The sequence below is a fragment of the Saccoglossus kowalevskii genome, chromosome 1 (genome assembly GCF_978046115.1).
Source record: "Saccoglossus kowalevskii chromosome 1, keSacKowa6.1, whole genome shotgun sequence".
In the NCBI taxonomy this organism is placed as follows: domain Eukaryota; kingdom Metazoa; phylum Hemichordata; class Enteropneusta; family Harrimaniidae; genus Saccoglossus; species Saccoglossus kowalevskii.
Window position 1 is genome coordinate 14,681,116 of NC_140641.1, and position 27,497 is coordinate 14,708,612.

At 38.2% G+C, this 27,497-nt stretch overlaps 1 protein-coding gene across 1 annotated transcript; it reads left to right on the forward strand.

The window, feature by feature from the left end:
- Positions 1 to 1,582: 1,582 nt before the first annotated feature.
- LOC100378258 (ATP-dependent RNA helicase DHX33-like) lies at positions 1,583 to 26,997 on the forward strand. Its single transcript, XM_002732281.4, has 21 exons — positions 1,583 to 1,948; positions 3,117 to 3,167; positions 5,274 to 5,345; positions 6,149 to 6,202; positions 7,240 to 7,413; positions 7,891 to 7,989; positions 15,548 to 15,633; positions 15,875 to 15,963; positions 17,762 to 17,844; positions 18,368 to 18,465; positions 20,007 to 20,105; positions 22,180 to 22,254; positions 22,730 to 22,820; positions 23,409 to 23,474; positions 23,623 to 23,711; positions 24,524 to 24,590; positions 25,571 to 25,675; positions 25,844 to 25,977; positions 26,394 to 26,460; positions 26,558 to 26,667; positions 26,853 to 26,997. The coding sequence occupies exons 1-21, from the start codon at positions 1,748 to 1,750 to the stop codon at positions 26,935 to 26,937; spliced, it is 1,995 nt and encodes a 664-aa protein (XP_002732327.2). The 5' UTR covers positions 1,583 to 1,747; the 3' UTR covers positions 26,938 to 26,997.
- Positions 26,998 to 27,497: the final 500 nt, after the last annotated feature.

Below are 27,497 nucleotides of genomic sequence, written 5' to 3' on the forward strand. Positions count from 1 at the left end.
TGTTGAGAGATGGCATGACATAATGTTGTGTATTAGTACGAGTTACTGTTGAGAGATGGCATGACATAATGTTGTGTATTAGTACGAGTTACTGTTGAGATGACATGGGATACGAGTTACTGTTGAGAGATGGCATGACATAATGTTGTGTATTAGTACGAGTTACTGTTGAGAGATGACATGACATAATATTGAGTATTAGTACGAGTTACTGTTGAGAGATGGCATGGGATACAAGTTACTGTTGAGAGATGGCATGACATAATGTTGTGTATTAGTACGAGTTACTGTTGAGAGATGGCATGACATAATGTTGTGTATTAGTACGAGTTACTGTTGAGAGATGACATGACATAATGTTGAGTATTAGTACGAGTTACTGTTGAGAGATGGCATGGGATACGAGTTACTGTTGAGAGATGGCATGACATAATGTTGTGTATTAGTACGAGTTACTGTTGAGAGATGGCATGACATAATGTTGTGTATTAGTACGAGTTACTGTTGAGATGACATGGGATACGAGTTACTGTTGAGAGATGGCATGACATAATGTTGTGTATTAGTACGAGTTACTGTTGAGAGATGGCATGACATAATGTTGTGTATTAGTACGAGTTACTGTTGAGAGATGACATGGGATACGAGTTACTGTTGAGAGATGGCATGACATAATGTTGTGTATTAGTACGAGTTACTGTTGAGAGATGGCATGACATAATGTTGTGTATTAGTACGAGTTACTGTTGAGAGATGACATGACATAATGTTGTGTATTAGTACGAGTTACTGTTGAGAGATGACATGGGATACGAGTTACTGTTGAGAGATGGCATGACATAATGTTGTGTATTAGTACGAGTTACTGTTGAGAGATGGCATGACATAATGTTGTGTATTAGTACGAGTTACTGTTGAGAGATGACATGACATAATATTGAGTATTAGTACGAGTTACTGTTGAGAGATGGCATGGGATACGAGTTACTGTTGAGAGATGGCATGACATAATGTTGTGTATTAGTACGAGTTACTGTTGAGAGATGGCATGACATAATGTTGTGTATTAGTACGAGTTACTGTTGAGAGATGACATGACATAATGTTGAGTATTAGTACGAGTTACTCTTGAGAGATGGCATGGGATACGAGTTACTGTTGAGAGATGGCATGACATAATGTTGTGTATTAGTACGAGTTACTGTTGAGAGATGGCATGACATAATGTTGTGTATTAGTACGAGTTACTGTTGAGAGATGACATGGGATACGAGTTACTGTTGAGAGATGGCATGACATAATGTTGTGTATTAGTACGAGTTACTGTTGAGAGATGGCATGACATAATATTGAGTATTAGTACGAGTTACTAAAGTAATGGTGTAGTGTTCAGTGAATAAGTATTAAGCTGTAAATGTGAGTTTACAATTCTTTCTCAGTACTGATTAACTTTGTAGATAGTCAGTTGCGATATTTATGAGAATTTGTCTCGAAAAAACAATATTCCTTTACATGTATGCAGTGTTTTGTATCAGTGTATAAACGTCAAAATCGAGTTTGTTATTCATCGCTTGGTGGCGCACTGCACTGAAATTTGGTGTTGTAAATTTTGAAAAAGTTGAGGGGACCGTCTAATATGGCTGCGCCCATGTGTTTTTGCTAGCTGTAGCAAATTTAAAACGTTTGTTATTTATGTTACTTGTAATGCTAGTTATACCTTTCTAGGGAACTTTAAACAATTCTCAGGATGAGTGGGGAGCCGCCAAAGAAAAAAAGACGCTATTCAGGTAGCAATATGACTGGCGAAAGCGCGGAGTCATTACGTCAACAGCGTTGTCATTTGCCCATTTACTCGGCTAGAGGCCGACTGAATCTCGAAATAAGAAAAACGTCATCGGCAATTATTATAGGTGAAACAGGAAGTGGAAAAACTACTCAAATACCTCAGGTACGTCACTGATATTGTTTGTTTCATTATTTACTAACGTGGAGTTTTGACATTTTGAATGTAAACAAACGTAATGGCGTGTTATTTGTAAGGGGTCATTCCAGTTTTGCCCCCCCCCCCCCCCCCCCACGGATGGTTTAAATCCGAGGGGTCATATTTCTACAAAAAGTATGGATGTTTTAATTCCGAGAGGTGTCATATTTTTTATATATTTAATTTTTTCACATACCCATCCGTATACTTCAAATCAGTAAAGTTTCCAGGGGGAGGATGTTAGTTAACAAAAATCCGACAACTGAATGGTGGATTTGAATCCATAGGGTGTCATAACCTTAATGGACAAAAACTGGAATGACCCAAATGTACATGTCCCCTCACGACATACGTGAGGGTGCGGGAAACCCATAAGTAGGACTGTCACTGGGATTTACGTTCACGAACATGCCAGGGAAACAATGAGTTGTATGGTTATCTTACAGGTGGATTTAATGTGGGAAAGTTTGCTTATCAGCAAATGTAGCAAAATTTAAAACCAATGAGTAATGTATTTCTAGCCTGACATGTAAGCGTTAGTGGCGCCCTCGCCGGCTGAACAGCATCAGACACCACTAACGCCTGACAGAATAGTGTATGTCAATACTGCGAACTCGCAAAGTTCACTCCTTCTTGCAATGAGTTTCAATGGATATTCATTTTTGTGGTCATGGTAACACCATCAAAGCTGTGTTTGCATTGTCAGCAAAAATCATAGACTGAAATTTGCCAGCATCTTATCACACATTATGTCAACAAACAAATAAACTCTGCTCTGAATGGTTACTCTTTGATGGCTGTCACTATCTGACGTTCCTGCAATTTGATTGGTACCGACAAAAAATTGTTGGGGGAGGGAAAAGCTACATCGCTCTGTCAGGCGTGTGTTGGATTTCGAGCACCTCGGAGCGCACAACTCACATGACCTTGTCAGGCTAATGTATTAATTATTCACATAAATTTATACACAAGAAAATATAATACCAATCACATATAATAAATTTAGCTGAAGTAGCTAGACCATCTCTTTAGCATGCATGAGAAGGAATACATAATCTAAATCACTGCTACCATATTGTGAATAGAGATGAAGCAGCTGTAACACTGCAATTAATAATCTACTGTTTCATTTCAGTATCTCTATGAATCAGGCATGGCAAGGGAAGGTATGATTGCCTGCACTCAGGTAAGACAATGTATAGTCAAGCACAATGGAATTAGACCATATTTATATCAAAGGTTCAAATTATTATAAATAACGCCATGGTTTGCATATACTGGTAATGTTTTGCTTTGTTATTTACATTCAGTGTGTATACAATTCCCATAAAAATTAATAAAGAATATAATATGTAGATCCTTGGTTTGTAAATAAATGCAGTGTTCTCCCCAGAATGTAAACAGCATGGCGGTCCCGCCACAGTGCTTCGATTTGCTGCCACACCGGTCTGACACCGCCATGGTGATTAGCAAGACCGCCACAGTGCTTTTTTTCATTGGGGGATCTCGTCTCGCTGGTCGGCCTGACCGGCATTCAAAATTAACGCTTCCGACTATTGTCATATTGTTATTATACTTACGTACCGACCAACACGCATCCTGCCAGTCGTGGATAATAATTTGTAAACAATAGACATAGTCGCGTGATGTGGTAGCGGCTTTGAACAATACAAGTCAATTTTGTAAAATTAGCACCTCTTTGTTTGTAAGTAAATACTTTCTGACGATAGACGCAGTCTTTAGTTTGAAAGCTAAAATTCTTTCAAAATCAATTCCACCCGATATAACATGGGCAAATCGGAGTTCACGATCAGTTTACGCCACTCAAGAAAAAAACGTGTTTATTGCGTTATTGGGTAAAATCAGAGGTTCATTACTTAGGGTTTGCAACTACGGTGCGTTGCAATCCCCAAGTATGGTACCTCTGGTAAAATACATTTCAACTGTTATCATCGTGAATTATGTAAAAACTCTTCTTTCAATACTTTTTTTACCTTTTAAAAATTTCTAATCACCTCTTTCGAAAACCATCATGCAGTTTTCATCTGAAATTCATACCAACACATCGTGTTGTAATGTAATTTTTATGATCACGATCATTCAGAAAACTTCATGTTCTACCGACATTACCATGCGGCATTCTGATTGGTAAATGGCGTTTTAAGACCCGCCGGGTCAAAGAACACATCCCGGTCAACTAATACGTCATAACTATCATGGCGGGTCATGTTTTTCACCGAAGTGAGCGAGTGATCAAAAATAATTTCTTCCGATAAAACTAGCTCAAGTTTTTTTCATATAAAAAAAAGAAGTATTTAATTTTTGCATGGCATCATGACTGAGTAAGAGAAATTATTGGTATAACCGGTGTATAACATCGCGAAGTAAGTTATGTCACGTCGTAACTTTGATCGTTTGGAAGTGTTATTTGTTCGTTCATTTACTGTAAATGTAAACGTTAGAAGCTGATGGTCGGAATAATAACCAACAATCCGCCAAATAATTACGTGGTCGATTTTTTGAAGGAGAATTTTGTAGTAAATAAGATCATGAAAGTGGTGAACATAATCCTGGCTCAAACGTTTCAAATGAGTTTCATTTAACTTTTTACAATTTATTTGTTTCTTTTTAGTCTGCAGCATTTGCATTTCGAGAATGTTTCATTTTTAAATTCAAACTCTTTTAAATTGTGAAACGTAAGCTCATTAATATTACAAAAGTGCCCAAAATAAAAGTGTTTATAACACTGTGTGAAGCAAATAAATATCTGCCACTTTGTTTTTAAAAATATATGTTGTTTATTGTGTGGGTGTAAAGGTGCTTTAGTCAATTTCTATTATGTAAATAATATGCAAATGATAAGCAAATTAGGCCACAGTGGTTTAAATTCCTGGGGAGAACACTGAAATGATAATTTATAATAATAGTAATGTAAATTTATAATTTCTTTAGATGTATACAATTTCTCGAATCATATTTAAATATTATTATAGTATTGACAGAAAATTATCTCTAAATAATAGTGTACAAAAAAATGTTTATATATATATATATATATATATATATATATATATATATATATATATATATATATATATATATATATATATATAAACAAAACCAACATTAAGTAACTGATCATTTCCATATAATTAATTTGTAATAATGAATTTTTTTTGATCTTATAATTTCCTATATGGAACTGCTAATTACAACAAAGACTATGATTTGTCTAACATTTTATCAATGGTCAGACATGTACATGTATATTCTGTTTTACTGTATATTCCAGCCCAGAAGAGTAGCAGCTATCACTGTAGCCCAACGGGTTGCCATGGAAATGGGTGTGGAACTAGGAAAACAGGTAACAGATTCAATAATTTGTATCCAATACAGATACACACTGTAAGGAGGAGACTGTAATGTACTTGTTTTGTTCATGTCAGATTAATTAATCTATAACTTTATTGCCACATGCATGCTCTAAGGATTTTATGCATGACCTTTAAAGATCACACATCCTGGTCATTTCTTGGGCTATCACAGCAAAGATTTTCAATATTATAACCCAATCTTGCTATGTTTAACTGGTTTTTGAATTTGTACTTGCATTTTGTTGGAAAATAATTGAGAACTTCTCATTGATAGTGAATTTGTACCTCAGAGTGGTACCAGGAGATGTAACTGTTAATGTACAGATCATATTCTGAGCACACCTCTAAATATATTTGGTAGTGAACAGTTTACAGTCTGTAAACCAATTCTTTTTCACAAGAGACACATTTTCGTAATCGTTCCATATTTAGAATTTGCGTTTCCTTAATATGGTTGGATGAAAATACCGCAAAATTCCGGCACGCTGTAACGTATGGCGTTACGGTGACAGATGTATAAATATACAAGTTATACATGTATGTATGTTAACCTTTTGAGTGCCAGTCAACTTTTGTGATCTTTCATAAAATAAAATTGTGTAATTTTTTTTTTTTACAAACGTAACAAATAATTTATTGAGAAAAATACCTAAAAATAATACAGCAACAATTTGACAAGAAAAATAATAGTATTTTGTGGGATTATTTACAGTTCATTATTGCTATCAAATACAGTTAATATTTTTGTTTATCGAAAATTTGGTTTATTGGTTTCTTATTTGTTTGCTATTAGGTTGGATACTGTGTACGATTTGATGACATGACGTCCCCAGGGACCAAGATTAAGGTTAGTTAAAGCAACAATTGTTGTTTTTGCTCTGATTTTTATTTTTAATGAAACAATTCCTGTGTCATTAATGTTAAATTGTAATGGCTGAAATGTGAACACTGAAAAGCCTTATACGCTATATAAAAACGTTGCACATTAAATCACTTTCAAATTAAAAAAAAGATGGCCATGAGATTGGGTCCAGGTCTCCAGAGGGCGCCTTCTATTGAAATCCAGTTTTATCAAGCGAACCTCGGTGATTACAGTACAAGACGAAAAGTCAAATATGTTGCCATCTTGAGAGGCTAAGCCTTGCTTTGATGATCTTTTACTGATGATTTTATTGGTCATTTTCTATAATAGTGTGTGTTGTGCATCACGTTTTCATTGGATTGGATGTTCAAAATCATACCTTTTGTCGCTTTAATGTTTTTTTTAATCCTGATATACATTTAAAAAAATATCTTAATAACAAGGTTATTTTTTTTGAGATCATGATTTCCATTTAAGGAATAAAAAAATGTATTTCTGGTGCACAATGGAAAAAATTTGCATCAGCCATTTTTACGAGCATTTGAACTTTAATTTAAAGCACGCCCTCTATGGCAAGAATTACCTTACCTAAGTAAGTGCTGCAATTTTTCATTAAAATCAATTCATGAGAAGTTGATATCGTATTCACTTCAAACTAAAAATCTATTTTGTGGAGAAAAAATTATCAGAATAATTAATGTTTCCGGTGTGTAGGTTGATGCGACGATGTACTGACTGAACACATATTTTGTGGTGTCTTTGTAATATCTTACTATACATATTCCTAATTTTAACCAACTGTGTGCTGCCAACTGAGCAAAAATGTGGAAATTAGTGGCACTTTCTCAGAAGGAAATTCGTTAATAAATATGTCCGCCAACAAGAAAATGAATATTTGAAACTTTTTCAAATATGCATATTTCCAATAAGGTGGGATGCCATTACCGCTTTTAGTACTGAAAAATTTCCACATAAGGCATTAAAGTGACAGATGTATAATACTACCTTATGATGCTTTGCAGTACATGACTGATGGCATGTTGCTAAGGGAAGCCATCTTGGATCCTCTCTTGTCCAAATATGCTGTGGTGATTTTAGATGAAGCTCACGAGAGAACAATTCACACCGACGTGCTGTTTGGTGTCATCAAAGATGCACAACAGAAAAGAAAAAAAGGGAAGGCATGTCCGTTGAAGGTTTGTTCTGTTATAAATGTTCATATTTTGTCTTTTATTCTTAATTGTTACAATCAGTTTTTGCACATCACCATAAGGAGCAGTTATCTTTCACACAAAAACTCTAAGAACTGACCAATACTTTGGACAAAATCAAAGTGGACTACACGCATTTCATATCACAAACACTAGAGATTATCAAACTCTGTTATCAAACTCATTCAAAAATCAAAATATTTTAATCTGGCCTGACCACTCATTCAGAAAAGACTAGTCTTTTTGATGATTCTATGACCTTATGTTAAATGTGATTGAGTTAATTTTTATGATAAGATTATGATTAAAAAACTAGCATGGTATATGTTGAAATATTCCATGATGCAATTATGCTGGTGATTTTGCATTCTCTCAAAATTGATATATAACAAGTATAATGTCTCGTGAAGCAAAATGTCTTCAGCGTGTTCAGTGATATGTATATATATTTTATTTGATCAGGTTATTGTTATGTCGGCAACCATGGATGTTGATCATTTCTCCACATATTTTAACAATGCACCTGTTCTTTACATAGAGGGCAGAGAACATCCTATTGAGGTAATGTAAAACTCTTGTAATACCGTATTTATCCGGGTATAAGCCCAGGGTCCTGAACATGGAAAATTGCCAAAAAATAGGGGTGGGCGTTTGCCAGGAGATCCCCGGCAAAAAAAAAGAAAATTCACAAAAATTGACAACACGCAGATCGAACTGCGGCAGGGACTATAACATCAAATGAAAACATGCAGCGGAAATAAATTAACAATATGCATCAGAAGTAAAACAAAATTAATGTATTGCTTATAATGTGACAAATAAACCAGAAATAATACAAATCGACAGTGAGGAATCATTTGAATGAGGATTTTCCCGCCGACAAACACGCCCAATACGCGTGAACTCAAAATGAATTAAAATGTCAGGGGTTAAACTGCATAAAATTCTTCCATCTGTATGACTCCATGATTTCCGGTCTCGACAAATTACGAATCAACTGTCATACAAGATCAATGATAATTTACAAATTTACACAGTAAAAATTATAAAAATTCATAGCTGTTTGAAAAAATTTCTCAGATCTTTATTTGTACGTTCATTGCCATCTTCGTCAAACTCAAAACCCTGAAAGTCCAAGACGGCGTCACTGTAGCCGTCGAACAAAATCCCTACAACTTCTTCCTGAAGTTCGTCGATATCGTCTCACACAATTTGTACTTAGCACTTTTAATCCACGGATTTCGCAGTCTGTCAGCTTGGCACTTTTCATTCATGTCTAATCACAATAAAGAGACAAGAAAAATTGGGTCGCTCTGCTGCGATGGCACACGATGCTTTTGTTTACAGTCTGGCAATCATATTTGACCTTTATGCATCTGCTTTACTGATTGGCTAAGAATGACATCACTACTAGTATTTCATCAGAAAGGTCAAATTGTGACATTGCTTTCTTATCAGACTCGATGCTTATCAATCACGGTGAAAGTTATCATTCAGCAAGTTCCGGCTGTTGGAATGTCTCACTATACAGATATCGCAGAGGGCTTGAAATAGGAAGTTTTTTTTTTATCCAACGACAGAAGAATAGTTTTCATGACAGAAATGCAATAGCGGCGATGAAAGATTGTAAAAAAAGTAGGCAGTCTTCGGCGTGACATTGCAAAATTGCCGGCCCCAGTTATGGATTCGCAACCGCTACCAAATATTTTATAAAGCCAAAATAACGTGATTTCAACCACTCTCCCAGGTACGGGTTGCTACAATATTGCAACATTGGTTTCATTGTCGACGACGCTAAAGCCAAACGAGTGCGACACTTGCTTATCGGCTCTCCTTGTACAATTTGCTTGAATCGTTTCTAGGAAAGCACAAACCAAACCACGACCACGACATATTTCAAAAAGAGAACTACCGTTTCTGCTTTAATATATATTTTTATAGACTTGCTGACTGTTATGATTCTGAAAAAAAATCAGCGGTGAACGTACTGCCCTGAAGGCAAAAAGCTGTCACAGCTATTTTGCGTTCACCCCTTGTTTTACGCAATTAACAATTATATTTAAAGAATTTTTATAAGCATCACGACAGACTTCAAGAAAATCAACTGTTAATACAACCACAGTCAACGAATAGAAAATATTTTTTTGTTATTTTTTGTGTAGAAAAAGACCCCCTGGGCATGTGTCCGGATATGACATCAACTTCTTTATTGTGTCAGAAGTGGGGGTGGGCATTTGTCCAGGCATGGGCTCTTACCCGGATAAGTACGGTAGTATTAACATCTCAATCTTGAAAACTCTACACAAGTAGTGGTATAATCTACCAGCTTTTTCAAGTTGACTCATGCAATGTAAAATAAAGTCTGTGGTAAATAGTTTAATTTAAGACCATTTGAGGACAATTTCAAAAATAAAAGTCTTTATACCGCACTGTTTTTAGGCCACTCTCTGAAATTCCATAGCTTAACGAAAATTTACGAATATTTGATATGATAGCAGTATCTTGTTCACGTACATATTAGGTATCCCTAACTATGTCCATGTGACCTGCATTGGCCAATTCACTACGTTCAATTACCCACCATAGACTCCGGTCAGACAAAATGACTATTTTGAACTGTAGGCATTAATCAGCGACTGTGACGGAGAGATAGAATCCAGGTCAGGGGAAGCCCCATGATCTCAAGATTCTTTTACTCCTTGCATCACAAACCCACGTGACCGAGGCCACCTGGCAGCGCCACAGGTAGCCGTCCATCACTCTTATTTTCTCTCCGCCTCGAGTGGAGATGAAATCTAGCGAGCTCTGCTGGATCGCCTGCTTTTTTTCCTGTCCAGATTTATAGCTTGGGTTGTTGCCGCTGCACGGCATCTGACATTGTAGCTGGTAGGATACGTTTTCCTTGTCATTTTTACCCTCGTGTCGTTTTCCCCTTTGTGTGTAGTATTTTTCACAACAAAGAAATTAATATCCGGCGCCACTACGTAACCAGTTGGTTTTCATGGCGGCACCTTTTACAACTGTAATTCGTTTCCCTCATGCATGTCGTCTTTTATTTTCAATGTATTTAGCAATATATAGATGTAATGACAGCACCAGGGCTCGCTGCTGTTTTTTTTCCGGTCTCCACGTGTTTCGAGTCGACCGTGCAGTGGTTATATTCAGAATTTACCAGCATAGAACCCGCATCCAAGATACTTTGTCGTAGCTACGTGCAGGTTTTGGGGTTTTGGCGTGAAAGCGTTTTTTTTTTTTTTTTTCACTGGAGTTCGGAGGCCTGAGATTTTCTTTCAGAGCCATCAAAATCACTGAGACTGACCGCGTCACAGCAAGGTCGTGCGTCCAGTAAACAAATCAGTTAAAGTGAGTTGCGTGTTTTGCATGAGTGGAAAGTCCTCACGCTCGGCTACCGATACTTCATGTACCGGGACGTCGAGTAAGAGGCCCGACAGCGGAGGTACTGATATTTTTCTTGGTCTCCCCCGCTGATCGGAGGGCATCCTCACAGTCTGTTTTTTCAGGCGGTGTTTTACCCGATTTTACCGGCTGCAGCGAGGCTGTGCCCCTGGAGGCTTTCCCCCTATTTGTGGACCCTTCCTCACATGGCGCCGGGTTTGCCTCTGAGTTGAGGGCTGGTCGAAGGACTGTCGGGGCAATTGCAGAGCTTTCAGGGCAGGGCACGTGTTGACCCCCCCACTTTCAGCCAGCTAGGGTTCGTCACACGGTAACGGTACAACGGTAACGAATTTATCCTTGTGTCCGGTCCCCGCTGTGGGTTTTGACTCCTTTCTTACCAACCCACGGGCGTCCCCAGATGGAACCGACCCTGTCATGAGACGCACAGTCGAACACGCTCCCTCTCACATATTTAAAGTGAAAGGAGATGCAGTTCGCTCGCGACGGATACAGCCGGTACTCCGGGCAGTCTCTCAGAGTCTTCCATCTGTATGACTCGGTGAGCCACGCTTTTGAGGTGAGGCGGAGTATCATCGATCCCAGTGATACGATACGGGTGTCGGGATCCAAAGCAACCCAGTCGGCAAGTCTCTCCCTGACCGCCTGAGTGCGGAGTGGGGCGCAGAGCACGCAAACGATGTTGATGGGCAGCGTTGGTCAGCCGCGGGGGATGTAATGCTTAAGGCCCCCGGGTGGGGATAACATTAGGCAACACTTCCCACTGGACCAAACGCTACCCGGTCGGTGTGGTTTCGGGATCAGACCCCATAGCGTGGGATGAGACCAAAACGCCCCCAACCGGATTCCAAGGCTCCTTCCCCAGACCCCGGTACCACGAATTTGGCAAACCGGGCAAAGGGGGATAGCCGCGTTCCATGGGTGTCTTTGCCAATTGAAGACGACCCATCCAGCCCTGAGGGCAGAGTTGCTTGAGCACATTATTATGCGTGACCAGCACCCCCCCCCCCCCCCCCCCCCCCGCAACTGCCCAACACCTGGCCACATATCCCTGTTGTACACAGATTGCGCCGGTGTAGTCCGGTTTGGCGGGTGACTGACCCCTGGACCTTCCCACGTGGTGACATCCGTTTACGGGATACCGCTGAAATCTCCATTTCCCCCCGTCAATGTCTCCCCTCTTGGGCACTGCCAGGGGACTCCCGCAAGGCGGAAGCAATCAGACAGGAAGTAGCAGTTTGCTGGGGAAAGACGCCATACAACAGGGTACATCAGCCGGAACTAAGGCCAGGCTTCTACCCAAATGTGTTCGTAGTACCAAATCTACAAGTGGCAGGCCAGTTTTGGACCTAGGCAGACTGAATCAGTCCGTGCTCCCTGATCGGTTCCACATGGAGACGCCATTCAGGGTTCTTCTCTCCATCCACCGTTTTGACTGGCTAGCCCTGCTAGACTTAAGCGGGGCCTACCTGCACGTACCGATGCACCCAGCGAGTTGCCATCTCCTTCCAATCGCTAAGATGAGCCAAGTATTCGAATTTCGGGTGTCCCCCGTTCGGGTTAGGCACAGCGCCCTACGTGTTCACCAGAGTGATGAAACAGGTAGTGCTGCTGCTTCACCAGATGTCGGTACACCTTCCGGTTACCAACAACCCGGGCAAGGGGTAATAGTCAAATGCATCAGGCTAACACAGGATTTACTTCACCAGTTGGGCTCATTAGTAAATCGACAAGTCCCACCTCGACCCAACGTGCAGTTGGTGTCCCTGGCATGGAGTTTTGACACAGAGGTAAGCTTGGCTTAGCTATTTCAAGCGTATTGCTTAGCGCTAAGCAGCCTAGCCGAATGCCTAGTCAGCGTTCCCTCTGTGTCCCTCCGTGAACTAATGCGGATCATCGAAATGATGACCTCGGTTCGAAGGGTCGTTCCCCAGGTCGCACTACGCAGCCGCCCGGTATAACGCTGGTTATAACGCCGAGCTCTCCTATGTGAACTAGATAGGCGGGTTTCGATCTTGGACCAAGTGAAGGAAGCCCTGCCCTGGTGGTCGTCACTGGCCAACCTCGGACAGGGGAGCCCTTTGGGCCTGCTCGCCGCAGGTATGAATCTGGTAACAGATACCTCCCCCTAGGGTTGGGGAGCGCATCTATTGGGCCAACAAGCCCAAGGATATGGCCCCCGCATTAGTTTCGGGACTACCATATCAATCGACTCGAACTGAGAGCAGTGTACTTAGCACTACCACGTTTTCTACCCGTAGTTCGAGACCACAGAGTCCTGCTCCGCACAGGCAACGCAGCGATGGTCTCCTTCAAGATGGAGGGGGGACGCATTCCCCATCGTTGTCAGTCCTAGCGGAGCAAAATCCTCCTTTGTTGCCTGGAATACAATGTGGAGCTAACCGCACACCACCTTCCAGGGATGAGGAACAGTCTGGCGACGCCCTTTCAGGGCGGCTCCGTCTCCAGAACACGGAGTAGCTGATACCCCAGTGGGTAGCCTCCAGGCTGTTTCGGCCGTGGGACGGTCCAAGGTTGGACCGTTTTGCAGCACCCCGGAATGTCAAGCTCCCGACGTACGTAACACTCCTGCTGACTCCAGGAGCCTGGGCCAGGGTCGCTTTGCTAGCCCGTAGACCCACTTAGTTGTGTACGCCTTTCCTCCCTTCCCGCTAGTTCACCGGGCACCGGAGAAAACTTCGACAGGTGCACATCCGCATATTATCATGGGTTGCACCCAATTGGCTAAGCAAGGTCTAGTTTCCACTTCTGTACCAACTACCAACGAGCCCAGCAGGTATCACTTACACGCATAAAGGCTCTCAGTAGACCTGCACATACGAAAGCCTTATCTGAGTGGGCTGCCAACGTCCTGGCCAGGGCGAACAGGGATTCCACCTACTCGGCCTACATTTCTAGGCTGCAAGCATACACTGACTGGTGTAGCGGAAGGGAGATTGATCCATACCATCCCTCTATTGGCCAGGTAGCAGGCTCCTTCGTCCACCTGTTTGACGAAGTTTGTTTGTCCTACGCAGCAAGCGTTGGGAACAAGACTAGCTGATTGTCCTATTATTAGGAGTCTGCTTTCCAGGCGCCAAGACCCCATACAAGGGAGCCACCCAACTGGGACTCGTCGGCTGTGTTGTCTGCTCTAAGCAGACCACCCTTTGAGCCACTCCAATCAGCACCACTCAAATTTTTGATGTGGAAAATAGTCTTCCTACTGGCCCTCGCCTCAGGTAGGTGCCGGTCAGAGCTAGGCGCGCACTGTCCTTCGCGGACGGTTGTGCCGCTTTTATGGACGATCAAGTTGTACTAAAGACATGAATTGGGTTTCTCGCCAAGAACCAAATCCCAGGACACGATCCTCAACCAATCGTCATCCCCCTGCTGGCAAATATTGTCAGTCCGGAGGATCAGAAGGAATTGCTTCTCTGCCCGGTTTGAGCGCTAAGTTGCTACAAGAACCATACCAGGTTTTCTAGATGGGGAACCAAACCCATGTTTTTGTGTTACGACCCTGGCAAACAGGATAAGCCGGCTTCCCCGACTTCCGTCTCCAGGTGGATTACTGCGACTGCACTGGAGGTCTATAATACACTATCCTCCTCAACACAGACCTTGCAGAGACACCAAGTACGAGAACATGAGGTCCATGCGATTGCTAACTCACTAGTGCTAGCGTCAGGTGCCCCCCTCAAACACATTCTGAGGGCAGGCTTCTGGAGAACACAGAACGTCTTCATCAACTACTACCTAAGAGACACCCAATCTATTGAGCAGGGTCTCTTCAGGTTAGGCCCCGTCGTAGCGGGTCAGGCCTTGTTTGCTGACCCAGCCCGAACGACCGCAGGGGCCTCTGCGCATAGGCGACAAGTCAGTCTCGGCATTTTTGCGGGCAGATTGTCTGTTCCACTAGCACTTCCTGGAAGCTCCCAGGTTTCGCTTCTGTCGGCCTATGCCCTCATGCAAACTGTTTCGGTCTTACTTCAAGCTTATCACCCCCAAATTCGGCTTGGGTCTAGCTTTCTCGGGCACACCGAACCCTGTCACCACAGCAGCATTGGCTTCTTGCTTCGGGGACAGCGCAGGCAAGGTAAGACACCACCCTTCTTGGGTCTTAACTTAGGTTTTTGGGTTTGTTTTCATCCTGGACTGGGGAAATGTCTTTCATCATTCTCCTTTTTTTTCTGTTTGCTCGGAAAAACCCGCCACCTATCGGTGTCTGACTCTGCCTACAGTTCAAAATAGTCATTTTGACTGACCGGAGTCCGGTGGGTAATTGAACATAGTGAATTTAGGCGAGGGTTCTTCGAACCCGCCTATTCACATAGTTCATACCCACCATAGACTCCGGGTCCCCTCCCCAACCTCCCCATTCTTTCCATCGCGTTGGTCTAAGTCCTTGACGCGGAGAGAAAGGAACCAGAGTGATGGACGGCTACCTGTGGCGCTGCCATGTAAAAGAATCTTGAGGTCATGGGGCTTCCCCTGACCTGGATTCTATCTCTCCGTCACCGGCAGAATCGCTGATTAATGCCCACAGTTCAAAATAGTCATTTTGACTGACCGGAGTCTATGGTGAGTATGAACTATGTGAATAGGCGGGTTCGGAGAACCCTCGCCTAAATCATTTCTCAGAAGCTGCATATGATATGTGTGTGTTTACATAGGCTGAACGTTTTCATTTGGTTGTTTGTAGTTACTCTACTCCAGTATGCCACAGAGCGATTACTTGTTCGCTGCCATAGTAACAGTGTTTCAGATACATCAAGATGAACCTCCTGGGTAAGAAAGACTGCTTGTGTTTACATTAACAAAGGTAATACCTAACTTTACTAAAAAAAAATAACATCACAGAACTCTCCATGCTATGGATATGGGAGACATGAAATAGAATACAACAAATATTTAAAATTAAATAAACATTTAGAGAAATTTATCGTCCTCGCACTGATGTATTCATAATGCTGCAATATTCCATCTGAGTTAAATTATTTAGTTTAATTTAATTCTTTCATTCCTACAGCCATGATATTCTTGTTTTCTTGACGGGACAAGAGGAAATAGAAGCAATGTTGAAATCAGTAAAAGATATTGCCAAGGATTTACCTTCAGGTATGGGACATCAGTAGTCTACTTATTTTAGCACAATCTCAAATTGCATGTAAGGAGCAATTAAATTCTTGATAAAGTTTGATATTTGGGGTGTGATATTGAAAATACCAAATGACTTTTGCATAATACATGTGATAAATATTCATATAATATACTAAAATTGCATTCACAAATATGTGAAACATCACTATATGTTAAAACAAAGACACTAGAAAAGAGGGACATGCAACTCGGTCTTTTCATTGATGTAAAGTCTGTTGGCATTTGTTTTAATCAATCTTTAATCCAATTAGATTAAATCATGTCTCATCTCGGATTGTTTATTTTTACTTTAATGAAACCTCCCGATTTGCGTTAACGCGAGTAATTTGAGAATATGCAAATTAGACCACTGGCTGCGAACTGAGTGTCTTTGCTGTGTGGCCTGTTCGTTATTATGTAATTTAGTAATACAGCTTGTTTTTCAAGATGGCTTCCTCGCATGTCATTGAATGTTCAGAAAGTTACGACAGTGAATTTGCAGATGTTTTCAACAATTTACAACATGTTTCTGATGATGATTGGACAAGTGAAGATGGGGATGACAGTGATTTTGATTTGGATGAACCTAGTTCAAATAACACGAAGGCAAAGAAGATGGAAAGTCACAACCTCAAACACTTAGACATGTACATTGGCTTAACTACGACCAGTACATTTATTAAATATATATACTTTTGAAAATTTAAATTTTATGAGCTACAATAACTGAAAATTTAAATAGAGTTGTAATTAGGTTGAGAAAAAATGTATTCATAGCCGAGACACTATGGATCTCGCTGTTTATGTTTAGTTTACATTTTTTTTCAACTTAGAAAAACAGTTTTTGCCTACTGTATTTAAAAACACAACATTAATAAAAAGAAAAATTTACCCCTCCCCTCTCCACAAAAACATTGACAAAGTTGATTACTGGTCCACCATCCTGGAACAAACTAATTGTTTATGCTTTCCAATTGAATTCGTCAAAGAAATTAGGAACCACACCTTTTGCAAGTAGAATTTTAAATCAAAAATATAATATCAGCAAATTTTATGAACTATATACTATTAACAAAAAAGTTTAATTAAGTGTTCATTCAAAGGAAACTTTGGCTGAAAAGGGGTCCCACACTCGGCCACTCATTCATTCACGGCGTAGAAAAAGAAATTGATCATGTGACGACGCGGGATGCCAAACATCTGTTTGTATAGCGATTCCTTCCCCCCAAGAGACATTGCACGGAACTTCCGTTACTTGCCTTTCATGTTTGCCGCAGTTGCATGTCCCTTCTTTTTTTAGTATCTTTGGTTAAAACTTTCCTGTCTTAAATTTTTTGCCCAATTTATTTTGAGAGTAATAAGCCTTGTTCACATATACTGAAAAACATGTCATTGACATTCACGTCTATTCATGTTCCATTCATCTACTGTTGGATCAGATGTACTTTACAGATTTACATGTACTTGTAGTCTATAGTAGGAAAATCTCCTAAATTCATACTCTGTAGCCAATTTTTCTTTATCTCATCCACAATTCTAACATACTAGTATGGTCACGGTACCACACAGTGGGAATGCAAATTTAACTATATTATTATTATAAATAATATGTATTTTTAATGCAATTAAATTGTATGTAAAAAAGCAACATATTTGAAATGCACACATACATTTTACTGTCCCTGGCATTGGCCGTACACAGCCCTGATGACCCCCGTTATTGATAATATCTCTTTCATACTGTGTACTCAAGATAAATTATTTCCTGTTTTCTCAGATTGTCCACAACTTCTTGTGTGCCCAATGTATGCTGCGCTACCACCGGGTCAACAATTAAAAATATTTCAACCAACTCCAGCTGTAAGTGCATGGCATTGCTTTCTTCTGCTTGTTATTAATGTTAGCAATTAAGTTGTTGTTGTTGGCTGCTTGAAAGTCGGTTTCATGTACGAATCGATATTGAGTGTTCTTTTTCTGAAGTATGTACCACGGCAATACAATAATTCTATTGAGCATTGTTTAGCAAAGTTTAGTGCAATCCCTTACTGCCTGAGTTGATACTTTATGGTGATAAGTTTATGCAAATTCACGAAATAAGGTGTCGCACATCTTTTGTTTTCATACCGCTCACTGATTCGCGGTAGCTCACGATACACTGTGACAACGTTACTCATAAGCTATCTTGTTAACAGAGACACATGCACATATATTTCATAACATTATTTTATCTTCGGATGCAAATGGACAGTGCGACAGCCTATATATAAAATTTACGGTGATAAACAGATTAAAAGCAAAAACTACATTTGAATAAGGTGGAAATATTTAACAATGAACAGAGAAACAGTAAAAGTACACAAACAAATTATTGTTTCTATTTCAGGGTAGTCGGAAGGTGATTCTTGCCACTAACATAGCAGAGACATCTATCACAATACAGGGTATTAAGCATGTTATAGATACGGGTAAAGTGAAAGCCAAGTAAGCCTGTTGTTAATAGTTTTAATGAATTTTTTAAACAGTTTACATGATGACAGACAAATCTCTGTATAAATAATAATTTAGAGTGTGTAGGCTTTAGAATGATAAATTTGTGTTTCTTGTCATCTTGCTTGACAGTAAAAATGTGTGCATTTTTCTTTTTTTGTCAGAATTTTAGAAAATAGTCAATTGACGGTCTAAATAGCTCCTAGTGCAGTTTTGCAATAATAAGTGCATGCAGTAAATTTCTAAATGGTTTCAACAAAAGTTTTTGTTTTCTTCACTAAGTGTTAATGCTTGATGCTTTCACCCTATAAGCATGATCAAGTTCATAAACATCATAGTGGAGAAACAAATAACCTTGGCTTTGTTAGCTCTGCTGTTGACTTTGTCGAGTGGAGCTTATCATATGAGTGATAGTCCGCAGTCGTCTGCGTCAAATTTTTTACTTTTTCGACTTCTCCTTGAAAACTACAAGCCTGAATGCTTTGATACTTGGTGTATATGTACCTTTAGCAGACCTCTCCTAGATTTACTCAATTTGTAGTGATATCTTTAATTTTCTAATTTTGATGAATTTTTTTGTCATTTTGGTAAAAAGTGATATTTTCAACTTCTTGTTAAAAACTGCAAGTCTTATTGCTTTGATACTATACTTATGGGTACTTCAAGTAGACCTCTCTCATATTTTTTTATTTCATGTTGATATCTTCAATTCTCTAATTTTGATAAATATTTTTGTCATTTTTGGTAAAAAGTGATATTTTAAACTTCTTGTTGAAAACCACAAGTCTGATTGCTTTGATACTATACATATAGGTGCCTCAGGTAGACCTCTCTTAAATTTGTTCATTTTTTAATGATATCTACAGTTCTTTAATTGAAATGTACATTGCTTACAGCAGAGCTGTCATAGCTCACAGGCTGCTTGTTTACATTCTATTTATAGTAGCATTTTTGCACAGCTTCTTAGCATCTGCTAAGAGATCAAATACCTTACCTTACCTTACCTTAGCTAAGAGAACGTGTGTGAACACTCAGCACAGGCTAAGAAGCGCCAAGTACGGATTAAACCTGGCTAGTTTTTAACACCTGGCCTAGTTCCTTAGCACAGGCTTAGCCTGGGCTAAGTGCCCAAAACGCCATTGTATTCAATGTTCATTTCGACGACTTATTATTATATTCATGATTATTTCGACATGCCATTTTCGACATGACAATCAACACGAGCACATCAAGGAACATTGTTCTTGAGAAAAAATTAACTGATGATGAGACTACATACTACCGGTAATTCCTGTTATTCTGCAATCTGCACTTTCTGAATTCACTTTGGTATTGTTTTTTAGTACCATGGTTACTCTACTGAGTAATCCTCGTCAAAATGACTGAAGTCATTCTTAAAAAGTTTGGGCTTTCTTTAGCTCATACAAACCACTGTTTACTCTAGTGCATGAACACAAATTTCAGACAACAGATCTTATCCCTAATATGTTCAGAATGCATATGACATGCAATATTTTGCACATTTGATTTTGTAGGAGTTATCAACCTGGCAGTGGTCTTGATCTCTTAAAAGTACAGTGGGTGTCTAAATCACAGGCATGGCAAAGAACAGGGAGATCTGGCAGGGAAGACAGGTTGGTAAACTGTGATTCCTTTCAGAGCATTACACGTATATACCGGTACATACAATTCATATAGATGTAGATGGAAAGAAACAAATTGTTTTTAAATTTACCCTTCCACATCACTCCTACAATAAGCAAAAATGTTGCTGTTTAGATAAAAAATGTGATACTGTATTTCCAGGGGCCTAAACATATAAAATCGGAAAATAAGTGGTGGGCATATACCCAAGGACCATCCTAGATTTTTCGGGATTAACATTGTAACCATGTTACCACCCTCGGGAAATTATCCAAATTACTCAGTATATCTTTTCTTCACCATGCCGGGTATGTTTTACCGGCATGTGGAGGAAAGAAAAATTTCGAAATTACCAGTTGTGTTGTCATTGATTTCCACAACACTTTTACAATGAAGAAACAAATATGTTCACAAAAATGCACACGTTTTAACAATATGATTTACCTACTGTCTGAACGATGTTAAAATGATTAGGGTCTCAGGGAAAAACAGTCAAAAGCAAGATCATTATCTTCATTGTGAAATGTTTTTTTGCATGGTTTGACCTGAGACAACATCCTCCAAGGCCAAGTCTGTCATTAGCAAATCAAAATACTGTGCAGTACTGACAATATTTTCTGGAAATTTCTCAATATTGACGATGGTATTTTTAATTAACACTGATTTTGAGGAAAAAACAGAATTTTTTTTTTTTTTTTTAAATGATGATACGCATAATATTTAACAATTTTCACAGTCACCACCAGGTCAGGTCGAAGAAAAGTTTACTCGCTCATACCCCATTCACGATACTCTCAAGAAACACTGTGATTAGTCAGGAAAGTAAAACGATGTCCAGTGACTAGGTTTCACTTGACTTGACGGTCGCATTTTTGGCGATTTGAAAGCTACCACTCAAGGAGATGTGGAGTACTTCAGAATTGCAACATTTGGTTCATCATGGGTAATAATAGAACAGAAAAAGTGTGAACCATGTTGCTTTGTTTGCCACTGAAATTAATGCAAGTTTCTCGTAAAAGCATGAACCAAACAGCCCTTGTCAGGGCCACCACACACTTCATAAAGAGAACTACTGTACCAGTCACAATTTTTATGCAATAAAACACACTTTTTACACGCATATTTTAACAAATGTTAACACTCTGGGCCTATAACCGGGGATACCCTCAACTCATTAAATGTCAAAAATAAAGGGGTGTACTGATACCCAAGGAATGGAGGGGCTTATGACGGGTGAAGTACCATATATTAAAGGTAAATTGTCTGTCCTAACTTTTCTGCTCATTTCATTTTGAGTGTACTGGAGGGTCTTGTTATTGCTGAGTGTACTGGAGGGTCTTGTTATTGCTGAGTGTGCTGGAGGGTCTTGTTATTGCTGAGTGTACTGGAGGGTCTTGTTATTGCTGAGTGTACTGGAGGGGATTGTTATTGCTGAGTGTACTGGAGGGTCTTGTTATTGCTGAGTGTACTGGAGGGTCTTGTTATTGCTGAGTGTACTGGAGGGTCTTGTTATTGCTGAGTGTACTGGAGGGTCTTGTTATTGCTGAGTGTACTGGAGGGGATTGTTATTGCTGAGTGTACTGGAGGGGATTGTTATTGCTGAGTGTACTGGAGGGTCTTGATATTGCTGAGTGTACTGGAGGGTCTTGTTATTGCTGAGTGTGCTGGAGGGTCTTGTTATTGCTGAGTGTACTAGAGGGTCTTGTTATTGCTGAGTGTGCTGGAGGGTCTTGTTAATGCTGAGTGTACTAGAGGGTCTTGTTATTGCTGAGTGTACTGGAGGGGATTGTTATTAAATTTGTCTTAAACAGTTTTTCAGTTGGGCAAGGACTTTATAGATTAACTATGTTTTATTCTGTGCAATACTAGGGTGTTGTTCGATTACAGTTGATATAAATCACTTTGCATATAAAACTCACTCAAACTGTTAAGAAAACAAATTACCATGGTTACCGTATTTTACACTTTGTTCTACTCACTTGCATGTATACACATGACTAGACGGAGAAATCACAGTACATGCACTGGCCATGCTAATAAAACATTTTGTTAAATTCATTGTAGCGGTACATGTTGGCGGCTATACACAGAAAACCAATTTCAAGAGTTAAGGGAGAATACAATTCCCGAAATACAGAGGTATGAATTAAAACTTTGAAATGTGTCTGGAATTTGCCTATGTACATGTTGCATGTTCTGATTAATGAAATAATTGGCCTACTAATATATAATCTTTTTTTTTTTTTGATAATTGTGAAATAGAAATTATTTTAAAAGATGTATTGTGTTTATCAATATATATCAATATATAATCTTGTTCAATTAATTAATTAATGTTATTCCATTATTAGTTGAACCCCTCTATTAGTTTATCTTTCCAAATAGTTGGACTCATTTGCTCAAGCATTTCAACACCTTTGAGTTTTTCTGCGCTTTTTTGTTCATATCATGCACATTCACTATACATTTTTTTGTACCTCCATTGATGTCGCTATGATTCTTCCACAATAACCTTTTTTTTTCTAGCAATTTAGCTAAAAAACCTAAAAAGATATTCTTTATACAATGTCCAATTAATGGATAGATTATAAGACAAATTATTTTATAATTATAGGTGCAATCTGTCTAGCGTTGTACTACAATTACTTGCGCTGGGAATTCCAAATATTTTACGCTTTGACTTCATGGATAAACCATCAGCAGAAGTGAGTATAAAACACTCTTTAATACTTCTATTTTTTTTAATTGCAAGAATGGCAACAAAGCTGTACTTTGGAACCAAACAACTAAGAATTTTATAGTTGAGAACCTGGATGTGGTTTCATTTTGTTCCTTAACCATTTGAGTGCGATATTTTTCCCACCCCCATTTTTATGTATTTTTCTATAATTTCTTTATTAGTTTTAAACAAAATGCACATAATTTCCTATTTTCTATAGCTATTGATCAGAATCTTTGAAAAAATATGGAATAAAATTATGCAAGTTTAATAATTGTGAATACTTTTGAATTGAGTAATAGAAAAGTATAGAAAATGTTATATCAATGAATTCGTCCATGCAGCTCTATATAGACAGGAATTACTTCTGGTAACAGTAATGTTTGTGAATTATTTAAAAAACTAAAATTTTAGATATTGTAGTCATTTTTCAAAGACAAAATTTTTTTTTTTCATATTTCTTTATTTTAATTTAAATTTTGTAAGAAGCTGTATTGAATTTCATATTGTAATATTATATAATAATCTTTTCATATTACCATGATTAACCTCTACAAGCATTTATATTTTACAGTCTATTATCAATGCAGTTGATCAGTTAAATTTACTTGCCGCCGTTGAGAAGAAAGACAAAGTTCAGGTATTAAATGTATTTTAACATTTTAATTTACGGCTAAGCTAAATTTAATGGTAATTTTATCATTAGTATAATTCTCCAGTGTGCGCATGTCCAAATGTTATAAATTTGTTATTTAATTAGTGAGTTTTTGCATTTTTTATCTTATCAGTTAACATCACTTGGGAAAAAGATGGCTATATTTCCCCTGGAACCGAGACTGTCTAAAGTAATTCTCATGGCGAAGGAGTATAACTGTCTGTAAGTATTCTCTCACAATGTATCATATAATTGCACTTTCAATTTTACTTATTATTGTCACTGTCATTGTACTTTGTGACGTGGGTTCCATGCTACTTATACAATGTGTGATATCACTAGTGATATTTATGAAGAATGGCTTTGGATTTGACATATTGATATGTTGTATTTACAACAGCAATAGGGCATCACGCTTGTTTACATTGACAAGAACCAGTCAGCACTCAAAGATAAAATAATGGCTTTGTTCGCTGCTGTTGTTAATAAACATTCATGTATGTGTTCTGTTAATTGAACAACTTGTTGGCAACATTGTCACAGCAGATTGCGAGCAATGCTGATCAATGAGTGACATTTGGATACTAGTATTCACATGCTGGTTTGCGTAAAATGTAAACAATGACATCACAATGCAATGGCATATACTTACCAAGAGTATTGTATCATATTCAGTGTAAATAAGCTCTATGTGATTGTTTTGTAATGGCCCTTTCTCTGATTGATTGTTTGTATGGTGAGTCGTTTTAAGTACCTGATCTATGGGTAGGTATATTACCTGAACTCTGATTGTTTGTATGGTGAGTCGTTTTAAGTACCTGATCTATGGGTAGGTATATTACCTGAACTCTGATTGTTTGTATGGTGAGTCGTTTTAAGTACCTGATCTATGGGTAGGTATATTACCTGAACTCTGATTGGTTGTTTTTTTGTACTGCCCTGATAAACCGATTTCAACTTGTTTGTTTGTTTCACTGTGATCTGACACATTTTTTTTCTCTTCCCTAATCTAATTATTTGTTTCCTCTTCACAGGGAAGAGATATTGACTATTGTGTCATTGCTGTCAGTGGAATCCGTATTATTTACACCACACAATAAGGTAAATATACTTGCCAACATAAAGACCAGAAAAATCACACAGAAAAATCTAACCTGCAATCTGTGAACTCAAGTATTGTATTCAATAAATAGTACATTTTTTGTCTTAAATTTCCATCCTGATGTGCATGCATTATGCGATCCATTCAAATTTAATATGGCATCCATTATTGGCTGTGATTCACAGTCGTACCTTGGCCTGTCTAGTTAACACCTACTCAGATGCAGTCTGAAAACGCGGACTTTTGGATTGACCTCTGTCAATCTGTCTCCACTTGTATATTGGATATGCCTGGGTTGATCGTATTTAAACTTCACACGTATATCATACATTTTGGGAGACATGTTAATTTGTTCAACAATTTGATTCAAGATAGCAAATGATGGTCCTCTTAATGTTAAAAATTCATCAAAATCAAACATTTCAGAATCTGTGATTTCAGAATTAGATCTTGCTTGTGTATTAATGGATTTTGTTCAAACTTGGCACATACATTGGATATAATGGGATCTTGATGCATGTCATTTTGTTTTTCAGATCAGATTCAAAATTGCCAACTGGCGGCCTTTTTGTTTTATTATATGTGGTTTCAGAGCTATATCTTTGACTGATCACACTCAAACATTACAACTATACATTATACATCATGTCATTTATTTCATATTCTGATTAAAAAAAATTCAGTTATGTTTACTATTGAACTAATGTCATGACATATTGCTATATTACTTATGTGTTATGTGTATTTCCAGTCTTAGTTTTACAAACCCTTTCCACACACATGTATTAAAGCAGCTCTCTATTAGATGTTATGCAAAGCATACTTTTGTTGAGTGGGACTCACAAATTGTATGCTATTTGCACCTTCTTGTTGAGTTGGACTCCTAGATCCACACTCAACAAGTGTATCTGAAAGTAATCTTCTTACAATATAACAATACCTTGCAATTTATATATCATTTGTCTTTGTTCTCCCTCAGAGAGAAGATGCTCACGCTGCTCGTAAGAAGTTTACCTCCAGTGATGGTGATCATATTATGCTACTCAATATTTACAGAGCGTACAAAGCGGTAAAAGGAAACAAGGTCAGATATTAACATCTTTGTCTGATTATTACCCCTTGGATTTCTCACACACAACTTGACAATCCTCTACAGCTGGTTGCTTTCATTGACATTTGTTCTTCAACACAACTTAACAATCTTCTCCTGCTGAATGCTTTCGCTTATACTTGTTTTTTGTGTTATTCACAGCAATGGTGTTTTGAGAATTTCATCAATATGCGTCATATGCGTAATGCTCTTGATATTCGGCATCAGCTACGTGAGATGTGTGTAAGGGCAGGCTTACCAATACAGTCATGTGGACCAGATACAAGTGCAATAAGGTATTATATACAAGGTCCACTTTCTTAGCTTGCTGGTTGTTTTTTTTGGTTCCGAAAAAACTATTCATATATAAAAATTTGTCATGTGTACATATGTATGTGTAAACTACCGTAAAATCTGTACTGGAAGCCGCATCCCTAATAGTCGCACCTAGTCTTTTTGAATAACTGAGATCCAAAAATTCATCATTTTTCATATGTGTAGATGCTCTAATAGAAACCACATCCCCTCTGTTGCATTGTACCATTTTAATAGAAGTCACGGTTTCTAATACAGATTTACAGTACTCTTTTAAATTTGTTTAAAATTGAAGGTATTGGACTTAATGTGTAAATTAACATTGTTATCTATGTTTGGGTTTGCAAAAGATTTATTTTTAAATTCAATTGAAAATTACATTTTTTGTTATTCGCAGGAAGTGTATAAGTAGTGGACAGTTTATGAACACTGCAGAGTTACAAAGAGAAGGAGAGTATGTTACGGTAAGTTTATCTAAAAATTCATTAAAAATTTGTTTCAACATTACTGGTGAAGTTATGACTTCTTCTTTAATTACTGGCTATTTTTGTTATTTTTTAGCTCGATAGGAGACAATCAGTGTCAATCCACCCATCATCATGTTTATTCCAATGTAAACCTGCATACGTACTATATAATGAACTTGTGTATACGACTAAATGTTATATGCGGTGAGTGTTAAAGTGAACCATGTACTATATAATAAACTTGAGAATATGTCGAAATGTTCAACGAGGCAAATTTTAAAGAGAACCATGTGCTATATATTATTGTGTGCATTTGTAATATAAAATAAATGTTTTACTTTGAATAAAGTGGACATGACTAAAAAGAAATTTTCTCATCTCTTCCCTAGGAATATTTGCGTAGTTGACCCAGAATGGCTTTACGAGGCAGCTCCAACGTACTTCAAACGAAGATATGGTGGGAAAAATAGGTGACGACATCCGATGACATTCAAATTCTACTTAATCCTGATATTGAATAAAATTGCTAAGTTATTTTTGTGGTCATTCTTTATTGTTTAAATCATTTTAGACGAGAGTAAACATTTTTTTTCAAAATGATACATATTAATATTAGAATACACAAACAGGTTATTGAATTTTGCTGTAATAATTCTCAGTATATTATGTATTTACGAAGAGATCCTTGAGCACATGGGAAAGAGGACTCTGAATAACTGCATTCCAGGCTAATCATAGTGAAGGTAGCCGTGGGCATTCCTCAACTATTGATGAAGTTCAAACCAACCACTCATTATAATGACAGAGAGGACAATAAACATTTTGTATTTATGTTAAATAACCTTAGTTGCTCAGTGTGCTTGCTGAATCATTTTCGTAGTGGTACAAGTCAGAATTTCAAACTCTTGGCTTTTTAAAACTGACTATACTGATCCACTGTATTAGATCATTGCTGTACCAAACATTTTGATGTTGAATTCAGTTATACTGCTCATTTCTCTAAGAATGTTGCTAATGGTAGTTAACTGCCTGTA

Excerpts from the sequence above, each read along its gene's own strand:
- LOC100378258 (XM_002732281.4), top strand. The coding sequence starts at position 1,748 with ATGAGTGGGGAGCCGCCAAAGAAAAAAAGACGCTATTCAGGTAGCAAT. Across the intron at positions 7,414-7,890 it reads GGAAGGCATGTCCGTTGAAG|GTTATTGTTATGTCGGCAAC; the intron begins GTTTGTTCTGTT and ends TTATTTGATCAG. Across the intron at positions 7,990-15,547 it reads GCAGAGAACATCCTATTGAG|TTACTCTACTCCAGTATGCC; the intron begins GTAATGTAAAAC and ends GGTTGTTTGTAG.